At 39.7% G+C, this 12500-nt stretch overlaps 1 protein-coding gene across 1 annotated transcript in view; it reads right to left on the bottom strand.

The window, feature by feature from the left end:
• Positions 1 to 12500, bottom strand: part of LOC126989866 (protein phosphatase 1 regulatory subunit 14B-like) — an 86103-nt gene that overhangs the window by 53901 nt on the left and 19702 nt on the right. The window contains exon 2 of the mRNA XM_050848491.1: positions 142 to 200. Within this exon, the coding sequence (XP_050704448.1) occupies positions 142 to 200 (59 nt within the window). The remainder of the gene's footprint in view (positions 1 to 141; positions 201 to 12500) is intronic.

Below are 12500 nucleotides of genomic sequence, written 5' to 3'. Positions count from 1 at the left end.
ATCCTCCTTCTCTACCTCATTTTTCTCCTTCTCCTCCTCCTCCTCAACCTTCTAATTTTTTCCCCACCTCCTCCTCCTCCTAATTTTTCTCCTGCCGCTCCTCCTCCTCCTCATTTTCCTCCTCTTATCTCCTCTCCTTACCGTCCGTTCCCTGTCCTTACGCCCACGCTGCACGCTCTCAGCTGTTCCGTAAAACTCACCTGGAAAAGAGAAAGAGAGAAAAACCGTGAATAATAGTCGAGGATGCAGACGCGGGGGAGAGCAAACTGGGATTAAAAGCGAATAAACTGAGATATAAAAACAAACACATAAACTCTAATTCCAATGCAAGGGGCGCAGGAAAATATGAAATTAATGTAACTATACCAAATTCATGCCAGAAAAATATCTATAATAATGTGAAAAAAAAATTAAGAAGCGAGAAAATATGAAAGAGAAGGAAATCAAAGAACAAACGGAAAACTTCTCGTCAAAACTTTACCGTAAAGATAACAATCGTAGACAAAATAGAACGAAGTAGGAAATACGAAAGAAAGAACAAAAAACTAATAGGAACCAAAACTGAACGAGGAAGAAAAAATAAAAACTAAAAACGATCGGAGACAAAATGAAACTCAGTTGGCAATAAGAAAAAATAAATAAAAAATAATCGGAGACAAAATAGTATGAAGGAAAGAAAAAAAAAAAAAAAAAACAGCAGGTACCAATTCTCGGGGTTATGAAAATTTCAGCGCAGAGGAAAACATAAAATAAATAAAAATCGTAAAAACAAAACTAGGGCAATAAATAAAAGAGAAATAAAACTGAAAAAAGCAACCAGGCAGCGAATTCCACCCATCGAGGTTATTAATAATTCACCAGACAGACAGACAGACAGAGAGGAGGAAAATCTATATAAACCATTTCTCCGACACATCAAAAAACAAAACCCTCTCCCCCTTCAACAACCCCCCCCCGCCCCCACCCACCTCCGTAACCAGGCACTGATACCAACTCAAAATTACACCCCACCACCACCACCACCACCAGAACCATCCCAGCAACCCTTTCAAGCCCAGGACGCCGCGACAAACAAACAAATGGGGCGCGTGTGTGTGTGTGTGTGTGTGTGTGTGTGTGTGTGTGTGTGTGTGTGTGTGTGTGTATGACGCGAGCCAGGCCTGTCTCTCTCTCCCCTCCTTCCCCCACCTTCCCCCGACAATCCCCGACAATCCGCCTATTAGCAGCCTGGTCCGAAGTAAACCTTTCATAGGAACGACACGTGCTGGGAGGATTAGCGAAGGTATTGTGGAGAGGCGAAATAATGTGAAGTAATAACAATAGAAAGAAAAGTAAATAAGAAAGAATAAAAGCAGAAATAAATAACAACAGCAACGGTAACAGTAAGGATAATAATAATAATAATACACACACACACACACACAATAACAATAATAATAATAATAATAATAATAATAATAATAATAATAATAATAATAACGTTAGGGTCTAATTTCATCTCTCTCGCGTTTTCTATCATGACGCGGTTGACTCCTGCAAGTTGTACGGAGACTAAAGAGGAGGAGGAGGAGGAGAGTAGAAGAGAAGGGGAGAGGAGAATACATACAGGGAGGATAAAGGAGAAGGAAGAAGAGGAGGTGGTGGAAGAGGTGGTGGAAGAGGAGGAGGAATACATGAGAAGGATAAAGGAGAAGGAAGAAGAGGAAGAGGGAGAGGAATACATGAGAGGGAGGAAGAGAAAGAAGAGGAAGAGGATTCAACCAGTAGAATGCAGAGGAGGAGGAGGACGAGGAGAAGGATGAACTGGAAAACACGATCACGAGGAGAGGAGGAGGAGGAGGAGATGGAGAGGAATAAATGAGGAGGAGGAGGAGGAGGAATACAAGAGAAGCAGGAGGAGGAGGAAGAGGAGGAGGAGGAAAAGGAGGAGAAGAGCCAAAATGAGCAGATAAGCAGATGGAGTCAAAACGAGGTGACCGAAGAATGACAAGGAGGAGGAGGAGGAGGAGGAGGGCGAAGAAAAAAAGATAAATGCGGAGGTTGAGGAAGAGGAGGAAAAGGGAAGAAGACAAAGGAAAGGAAGAAAGTTATACTGGTGGGTAAGTATGTAAAAGGGAGGGGAAGGGTGCGGGCGGGGAAGGGAAAGGGCGGGGAAGGGAAAGGGCGGGGAAGGGAAAGGGCGGGGAAGGGAGAGGAAGGAAGGGAATGGCTGAGGAAGGGAGCAAACAGGTGGATAATACGAGGCAATAATCTAATACTCCTTTGTTTTAAATTTAATGTGTTGTTTGCAAAGAAATAAACACTAATAAACAAAGACGAACATAATATTAGCATGACAGGATTAAAATGGCTTTGTGCGCAGATCCCTTCATTAGTTCTGTGCGACATATTGCATGATGAATCTCTCTCTCTCTCTCTCTCTCATTTGATTAATTACCATTTTTCATCGTTTTTTTTTTAATTCCTTTCGTTCATTTCGATGTTATCAATTAGGAGTTTTTATTTATTTATTTCTATTTACATTGATTGATTCTCTCTCTCTCTCTCTCTCTCTCTCTCTCTCTCTCTCTCTCTCTCTCTCTCTCTCTCTCTCTCTCTCTCTCTCTCTCTCTTCCCCTCCTCATGAATTACAGAATATCAAACCAAACCCAACATAACTCTCTCTCTCTCTCTCTCTCTCTCTCTCTCTCTCTCTCTCTCTCTCTCTCTCTCTCTCTCTCTCTCTCTCTCTCTCTCTCTGTGTTCTCTTTTCTCATCAATTACAGAATTTTAAACCGAAACTGAACATAATTTTCTCTCTCTCTCTCTCTCTCTCTCTCTCTCTTAGGCTTACCCTTGGGTCATTCCTCTTGCCGAACTGTTTCCTTCCTTCCCCCCTCTCTCTCTCTCTCTCTCACACACACACACACACACACACACACACACACACACACACACACACACACACGCACACACAGAGTTTCTCCTGCTGCTGTGCGTCCCTCTCCTCCCCTTCCTCCTTCCTCCTTCCCCATTCCCCCACTGTCCACCTCCTCCTCCTCCCATCATCTCCTTACATGTCCCGATCAATACTGGAGATGCGGGTGGGGAAGTAGGAGAAAGGGCGGGGAAGGGAGGAAGGAAGGGTGGGGAAGGAAGGGAATGCTTGGGGAAGGGAAGGGAAGGGAGGAGATAGGTAGGAGGGGAAAGCAAGGGGTGGGGAAGGGAAGGGAAGGGAGGAGATGGGTAGGAAGGGATGGGGAAGGGATGGGAGGGGATGAAAAGGGAGGGGAAAGGAAAGGAAGGAAAGGGAAGAAGATAAATAGGAAGAGAGAGAGAGAGAGAGAGAGAGAGAGAGAGAGAGAGAGAGAGAGAGAGAGAGAGAGAGACATCAGAGGAGGAATCTTGTTTTTCTGACCCAATAATGAAAAAAAAGGAAGGTTGGGCAAACACGCAATTGATCACAGGAGACTTAGCGCGCCCAATAAAAAACCTTAATCTTCCCGCTCCCTTTTAATTGCTCTTTTTTTATTGCTTTTTCGTCATTATCATTTATTTGTCATTTTATTTTTTATTATTCCTTATTTTACAATACTTTTTTTTTAACTGTTACCAACCTTATTTTATTGTTTTTTTTATTTCCAGTTTTTATTTATTTTACCGTTTGTCATCAACTTCTTTATTTTAGTCACTCTTGCAAACACTTTTTTTTTTACTTTTTCATTATCATTTATTTTTCATTTTATTTTTTTATTATAACCTTATTTTATTATATTTTTTTTACTGTTACCAACCTTATTTTATTGTTTTTATTTCCACTTTTTTATTTATTTTACTGTTTATCATCAACTCTTCTTTATTTTACTCATTATCACCAACATATTTTTATTTTTATTTTCCTCTTTACTCCTTGCTTTATTTTTTACTTTAATCTTTACTTTTAATTGCAGATACTTTTTTTATTTTACTTTTTCATTATTATCATTTATTTTTTCATTTCATTTTTTATTACCTTTTTATTATACTTTTTTTAACTGTTACAAACCTTATTTTATTGTTTTTTATTTCCAGTTTTTATTTATTTTACCGTTTATCATCATCTCTTTATTTTACTCATTATCACCAACATATTTTTATTTTTATTTTCCTCTTTACTCCTTACTTTATTTTTTACTTTAATCTTTACTATTTGCATAACTCTCCTTTTCTATTACTCTCATTTTATTACTAACGTCTTTATTCTATTTCATCTTTAATCAACCAACAATTCAATTTTTCTTTTTTTCTTTATTCTTACCGATATTTAGATTTTATTTCATTATCTATTATTACCGAAGAAGAAAAGAAGTACTCAGGAGGAAAAATAGCCACTCTGCTCCCGATATACTTTTCACTATCAAACTCGACTAACTAAACTCTAAGGATCCTGAGGTAAAAACTGACAAGCATACCTGGACCTCTATTAATACAACCTCTTAGCTCCTTTTAACCTTTTTCAGCTTCCTTTAACGACTCTTGGCGGCCCACCAGGCTTTTAATACTTCCTAATGCCCGTATTCAAAGTTCCCCCCTTGGCCATTCCCGTGACATCCCTTCCAAGAGTGACAGACCCCAGTCCCTATATATATACAAGTTTTCTATGGGTTACTTTTCCAACATATTGATTTCCTCTTAGTAGGTAGGAGTAGTTTGTTCTACGATTTTAACTAATTTTTGTCTATATAAAATACTACATATGGTATTGAGACAAATTAAAGTCCATTTTGTCTATCTACTTCTATTGTCGAGATAAAGATTTTTGAAAATTATTATCTATCGCCCGTCTCTTAATTAGAAGAAGTCGCCTACACGTTCCTCATTTACGTTGAACAAAACCAATTTTATTTTTTCGTCTTTTATTCAGCCTTTCAGATAACTTAACCTCTTGGATGCCGATTTCCTACAAGACGACATTCCCAAGCTACAGGAATGGATCAAAAAGTGGCTGCTACAATTCAGTGAAGAACAATGTAAAGTCCTGCACCATGGGAGGGGATATCCAGCACACCAATACCACATGGGAAACACTACACTACCCACCACAGAGGCAGAGAAAGGCTTGGGAGTGTATGTTGCCAGGCTACCAATGAAAGCCAAATCCGTGCCAATCGCAGCGGACGGGTTGAAAACAAAAAATCTGGTAAAAGCTGAAGGAGAAATCTTATTTGACGTAACGATGTCTTACGTCTCCCAGAAACGAGCGCTGAATGCAGACGCGGAAAGTGACCGGAATGAACAATGAAGTAACATTAACTCCAAGACAAGGACGCCGTAAAGTATGATATTGAGAGGCCAGATTGTGGTGAAACTATCGTGACAGAAAACCAGTATGTTTGGTAGGACGTGAATACAGAAACAGTGAAAACAAAAAGAAAATGGCAATAAGAACAACTGGTAAACTAAGCCAAAACAATAAATAAAGAAATAACCATAGGAAAAAAGGAAAGAAGAAAGAAAAGACACAACAGAGAAGGAGAGGAAAAGAAATAGGAAAGGTGACTAAACAACAGCCAATTAGCAGAGGAACAAAAGAAGAGAAATGGGAAAGAAGGATAATCAAGAGAAAGATAACACAGGAAGAGAAGAGAAATATATAAGTTGACCAAATAATAGAAATAGAAAGAAATATAAATAGAAGAAAAGAAATAGGAAAATGTGAATAAATAGACATAACAAAGGAAAAGGAGAAAAATGAAAAAGATGAACAAATAAGACAAATAATAGAGAATAAGTAAACAAAAATCAAGATAACATGACACTGAAAGAAATAGGAAAGAAGAAACAGCGGCTGTCAAACGGTCAAACAAGAGTAAAAAAGAACAGACGGTTAAGAGTTGGCCATCCCCTCCAATATCACCTTGCAAACTATTCTTTCTTTCTTTCCCTCGTCAAATATCGAGCAAAAAAGCCTCATTTCTCTTCCCGGCGGCCCAGAGAAAATAAACTATCAAAGAAAACGGGAAAATCACGGGCGCGGGGTTGCCGAGGGAAGGAAAATAGAAAACGGCAGTAAAATGATAAGGGATGACTTGTGACAACGCAGTGAAATAAAGAAAAAAAATATATAGGGTACGTTTATATATTTTTTTCTTTTCCTTTGCGCTGTTCTGAATGATTTTCTTTTTTCTTGTTGTTCATTAACAGAGGTCAGAGTTGAAATGAGAGAGAGAGAGAGAGAGAGAGAGAGAGAGAGAGAGAGAGAGAGAGAGAGAGAGAGAGAGAGAGAGAGAGAGAGAGAGAGAGAGAGAGAGAGAGAGAGAGAGAGAGAGAGAGAAATAAAAAAGAAAATGAATTGAAATCGAAATGAAAGTAAGAAAACTAAAAAAAAAAATAATAGCGTGAATAATAAAAAAATAGACGTAAAAAAAAAAAACTTCTGCCTCCTTCTTCCTTCCCTCTTCCTTCTTTCAGTCTTCTGGCTCCTCCTTCCTCTCTTCGCTTCCTCCTTCATTTCTTCAACCTTTCCTCCTTCCTCCTCTGCTCTCCTTTCTTCCTTCATTCCCGCTACTGCCTCCTCCTTCCATCCTTCTCTCTTTATCAAATTTTCCTTCCTTCCTTCCTTTCTTCCTTCCCTCTTCTGCGTTCTCCTTCCTTCTTCGTCTTTTACTTTTATCAACCTTCCCTCCCTTTCCTTTCCTTCCTGCCCTCCTTCCTTCTTCTTCCTTTTTCCCTTCCTTCTCCTGCCTCCGCCTCCAGCTTCCTAAGATGGCCTCGAGATGGCGTTGACAGATTTCCACAGATAGAGATTCAAAGTGAGCACATCTGTCTTTCATTTGCGCTCTCTCTCTCTCTCTCTCTCACACACACACACACACACACACCGCATTTTTACGGTGAATTTGCAAATGGCACGTGTAAAGGCTTGTTGATAAAAATTGCTAATATTATTTTGTTGTGATGAAAGACTAATTATACCAAGATTATTTTTATACTGGCTGTTGTTGCTGTCGTTGTTGTTGTTGTTGTCGTTGCTGTTGAGTATTCGCTAAAAAACACGGATACGAGAAAAAGAAAATGGGAGAGAAAATTGAGATTGGTTGCGCGGTTTTTGCTGTAAACTAATAAAACAAATACACACACACACACACACACACACACACACACACACACACACACACACACACACACACACACACGCACACGCTGGCATGGATCATTTAAATGCGAAATTGTCCTGGATGAGAGAGAGAGAGAGAGAGAGAGAGAGAGAGAGAGAGAGAGAGAGAGAGAGAGAGAGCGAGAGAGAGAGAGATGGATTCATAGGTGGGAGAGTGTTTCCCGTATCTCAGGAGGAGGAGGAGGAAGAAGAGGAGGAAGAAGATGCTGAGAAAATGGATACGTACGAGGAAGATAGGAGGACGAGAGAGAGAGAGAGAGAGAGAGAGAGAGAGAGAGAGAGAGAGAGAGAGAGAGAGAGAGAGAGAGAGAGAGAGAGAGAGAGAGAGAGAGAGAGAGAGAGAGAGAAGATGAAGACAAAAGAGGAAGAAAGGAAGGAAGGAGGGAAGCGAAGAAAGAAAAAAGGAAGACGAAAAGAGGAGGAAAAAAGTAGGAGAACAAGATTAGAGGAAAGGGAAGAAGAGGAAAAAGAGAAAACAGAAACAAGGAAGACAAACAGACGAAGGAAGAGGAAAAATGAAGAAAGAAAAGAGACTAACATGAAGAAAGGCGAAGAAGACAGAAATAACAGAAAAGAGCAAAGATGAATGGAAGAGAAGCAGAAAGAGAACAGGGATAACAAAAAACAACAGAATAACAAGAATCACAACACCCACGAAGAACAGGAAATAACAAAAGACAGAGAACGAACAGGAAAAAGCAAAGAGAGATGATGAAGGAGAATATGGAAGAGGAAGATAAATATAAAAAAAAAAACAAGACTAAAACAACACAAAATCCTAATATTTACGAAGGACAGAACACAGAGACAAGAAAAGGAAAGGCAAAAACAGAAAGATAAAAATGTGGAGAGATGAAAAGAAAGGAGAAAAAGACTAACCATGAAAATAGAACATTATAACAAGAAGAACAGAAAGCAAGAGAGAAGGCAAAGAGAGAACGAAATGAAGGAGAACAAATAAAGAGAAAGAAGAACGATCACCATAAAACAGAAAGTCATAACAAGAAGCACAAAAGTTAACACTAAAAATGACGCGATAAAAGAAGATTGAACTGTCGAACATGACGTGATAAAATTATGAACTGAGAATGGAGGCGAAAGGGAGGGTGTGTGTAAGGGTGTGAGGAGGAGGAGGAGGAGGAGGAGGAGGAGGAAGGAGGAAGGAGGAAAGAGGGACAGGGTTCAAAGGGTACGAGGAGGAAAAGAAGAACGAGGAGGAGGAGGAAGAGGCGAAGAGGAGGATGATGAAGACAGGAGAAGGAGACGAGAAGGGTGAGAAAACGAAGACAAGCAGGGAGGAAAAAGGGAGATTCAGAAGGTACGAAGAGGAGGAAAAGGCGAAGGAGGATGAGAAGGAGGAAGAGGAGGGAGGAAAGATGGGCATATTCAGAGGGTAGGAGAAGAAGAAGAACGAGGACAAGGAGGAGGAGGAGGAGGACAAGGAGGAACACGAAGAGGAGGAGGGGGTGGAGGAAACTAGAACAAGGAGAGAGGAAAGAGGTCAAGGAAAGAGGGTTCGGAGGGTACAGAGAGAACACAAGGAAAGTTTAAGATATGGAACGAAGAATTGACTGTAGAAAATGGGAAGGGGGGTTCATAAGATTTAGATGATAGGAGGAGGAGGAGGAGGACGAACACAAAGGAACACAAAGGAAGACCAAACAACAGCAGATCTACTCAGGGCCGGATTTACTTGCTTGTGGGCTCATCAGGTCCCCTCGTCAATATATATATATATATATATATATATATATATATATATATATATATATATATATATATATATATATATATATATATATATATATATATATATATATATATATATATATATATATATATAATTTTATTTTGTGCAGAACCTGTTCTTAAACAGAGGTATAATGGAAAAAATACAGTTAAACTGAACCAGAATGCATTTTACACTAAGAATTACAGTAAAACATAACACATTAATAGTTTCTAATAAAAATTAGTTCCATATCAGGTGCATCATAGCTGTATCTGATTAAAGTAAATGAAGTTCTATATCAAGTACATCAAAGTTGATGAATGTGGATTTTTGGTCAAGGTGCTGAAGGTTAACGAACATTATTCTCTCTCTCTCTCTCTCTCTCTCTCTCTCTCTCTCTCTCTCTCTCTCTCTCTCTCTCTCTCTCTCTCTCTCTCGACCATTGGGCCACCACAACTTAAGTCCCCAGGACCCCAGTGGGCCCTCAGTTACCAGTGGGCCCTAGGCCAATGGCCTATGTTGCCTATTGGCAAATCCGGCCCTGGATCTACTGGTCCTTACGAGGCTGTTTGTGACGAGCTACATTAACTATCTAATCAAAGGTGGAAGATGAAGGACAGCAAAGACGAGGAGGAGAAATATAAACAGAAGAACATGAACAAGAAGATGAACAAGAATAAGAAAAAAAAGAAGAATGGGAAGGAGGAGGAGGAGGAGGAGGAGGAAGAAGAAGAAATAGAACCAGAAGAACAAGAATAAGATGAACAACAAGAAGAAGAAGAAAAAAAAAAGAATGGGAAGGAGGAGGAAGAGAAAGAAGAAGGAAGTAGAGAAGAGGTCGATATTGCAAAAAAAAAAAAGGAAGACGAAAACAGTTAATCAAGAGGAAAAGAAAAAAAGAGGAGGAAAAAGAGGAAGAGAAAGAAGAAGATGGGGGTGGAAAAGACGCAAAAAAAGAAAGAAATGAAAGACAAGAAGGAAAATTAATCGACCGCAAAAAATGAACAAGACTGATGGGAAGCAATTAAGAAAAGGAGGAAGAAGAAGAGGAAGAGGAGGAGGGAGGAGGAGGAGGAGGAAAACAGGTCAAGAGTACGGAAGAGGAATTGAAGAGGACAACGATTAATGGGAGGAAAAAAAAAAGGAGAGAAACAGGTCAAGGCGAAACTAGGTCAAGAGAGAGAGAGAGAGAGAGAGAGAGAGAGAGAGAGAGAGAGAGAGAGAGAGAGAGAGAGAGAAGGAGGAGAAAGGGATCACACAGTACGAAGGATATCATAAAAGAAACAGGATCAATACGAGTACCAGACGTGTTTTGCGATAAGTTTCTGTTGCTGTTGTTGTTCTTGATTGGTGTTGTTTTCCAGTGTTTCTTCTTCCTCGTGTTTCGTATTGGACAAAGTTAGCGGTTGGTGGAAAGAAGAGGAAGGAAGAGGAAGGGTTGGAAGGAAGGGAAGAGGGAAGAGAAGAGGAAGATATGAAGTTGAGGAGAAAAATGTGGAAACGAGGAGGAAAGAGAAACAGGGAGGGAAGGGAGAGAGAAATGAAGGAAGGGGAGGAAGGGATGGAATGGAAAAAGGAAGGAAGAGAAAGGGAGGTTAAGGAAGGAAGGAAGGAGGGAGGGAAGATAAAGGAAAGGGATTGGAAGGAAAGAGCGAAGGAAACAGAAGAAGAAAGGAATCAAATAAAGGAAAAGAAAGGGGAGGAAAGGAAGATTAGAAAGGAAAGGGGAGGAAAGGAAGATTAGAAAAGGAAAGGAAAATAAGGGAGGGAAAGGGAAGGAGATGAAAGGGAAGGGAAGAGAAGGAAAAAAGGAAATAAAAACGACTGGAAGATAAGATAAAGAGGAAGGAAAGAAGGAAGGAAGGAAGATGTAAGGAAGGAAGAAGGAAAAAGGAAATAAAAACGACTGGAAGATAAGATAAAGAGGAAGGAAGGAAGGAAGGAAGGAAGGGAGGAAGGGAGGAAGAAATTAAAGAGCAAGAAAAGGGAAAGTAAAGGAAGGAAGGAAGAGATGAAAAACCAGAGAAAAAATAACTCGAAAAAAATTGAACGAAGAGGGGAAGAAGAGGAAGGGAAAAAAAGAGAAGAGGGAAATGGACGGAGGCGATAACTAAATACTGACACACGAAGGAATGAGCAAAGTTGAGAGAGAATAAAACAAGAGAGAAAAGAGAAAACAATAAGAAAAACAGAATGACAAAGAAAGTAAACGAGAGAAAAAGAAAAAGAGAAGCGATAGGAGAGGCGGGAAAACAAAGAGAAAAGGAAGGAAAAAAGAGGAAAAAGAAGAGGAAAAGCAAGAAGACAAAAAGGAAAAGAAAAAAAGGAAGGAAGAGAAGCAAAAGGAAAAGAGAAAAAGAAAAAGACAGGAAAATAAAGAAGGAAAAGAAGAAGGGATGTAAGAGGAGAGGCAGGGGACCAAGAGGACACAACAAACAAGAGGAATCAAGCACTAACAAGGTGACACAGCGCTCCTCTAAACCTCCTCTTTCCTCTTGGTCCCCTCTCCTTATCCTCCTCTTTCTTCTCCTCTTTATTTCCTTCTACACTCGTTCCTTCGTCTCCTCTCTCCCCTAATTCCTTCTTTTTCTTTCTTTCTTTATTTATTTTTCTCTAACTTCTTTCTCTCTTTCCCTCTCCTGTAATTCTTCTCTTTCTTTATTCTTCCTTTCTTTCTTTACTTTCTTCCTTTCTTCCTTTCTTTATTCCTTTCCATCTCTTTTTTCTCTTTTCTTCCTTTCTTTATTCCTCTTCCGTTATGTCCATCTCTCTCCCTTCTTCTTTCCTCTCTTCCTTTCTTTCTTTCCTCCTCCTCTTCCTTTCTTCATTCTCTTCCAATTCCTTTCTTTCTTCTTTTGTTCATTTATCTCTTTCTTCCCCCCTCCTCTCCGTTTCTCAGCTATCTCACAATTCCTTTCTTTCCTCTCTTCCTTCCTTCCTTTCTTTCTTTCTCTTACTTCCCTCTTTCTCTCCCCTTCCCCACTTTCTTATCCTTTCTTTCCTCTACTTCTTTCTTTCTCTCTTCCTTTCTTTCCCTCTTCTTAATTCTAACCCAGTTCTTTTTTTTTTTCCTCATCCTCTTCTTCCTCTCTTCCCTTCTTCCTTCCCTCGTAAATTTCTATTATCCACTCTTCCTCAATGTATTTCTTTCCTCATGCTTCTAGTCCTCATTTTCTTTCCTCCAAACCTTTCTATTTTCCTTCTTTTCCTTCTCTCTCTCTCTCTTCTTTCCTCTCTTCCTTTCTCTCTCTTATAACCTTCTCTTTTCTTTTTCTTCTCCAAATTCCTTCCTCTCCATCATTTCTCTCTCTCTCACTTCTCTCTCTCTTCCCTCTCAATTCCATCAACGTTCCATTTTCTATTTTCTCCCCTTTTTCTTCCTTTCTTTCTTATTCTCTTTCCTCCTACCTTTCCCTCTTTGTTGTCCCTCTCTCCTAATTCTTCTTTCTCCTTCCTCTTTCTCTCCTTCCTTTGTTATTCTTTTCCTTCCTTTCCTTCATTCTCCTTTCTTTCGTTCCAGGTTGATTAATCTTTTTACCTCCTTCATTTCATCATCCTGTCCTCCTAATCCTCCTCCTCTTTCCTTCCCTTCTTTCTTACCTTCCTTCCTTCCTTCCTTCCTTCGTTCCTACC

Source organism: Eriocheir sinensis, unplaced genomic scaffold (genome assembly GCF_024679095.1).
Source record: "Eriocheir sinensis breed Jianghai 21 unplaced genomic scaffold, ASM2467909v1 Scaffold135, whole genome shotgun sequence".
NCBI lineage: Eukaryota > Metazoa > Arthropoda > Malacostraca > Decapoda > Varunidae > Eriocheir > Eriocheir sinensis.
This window is presented reverse-complemented; position numbering and strand designations above follow the sequence as displayed.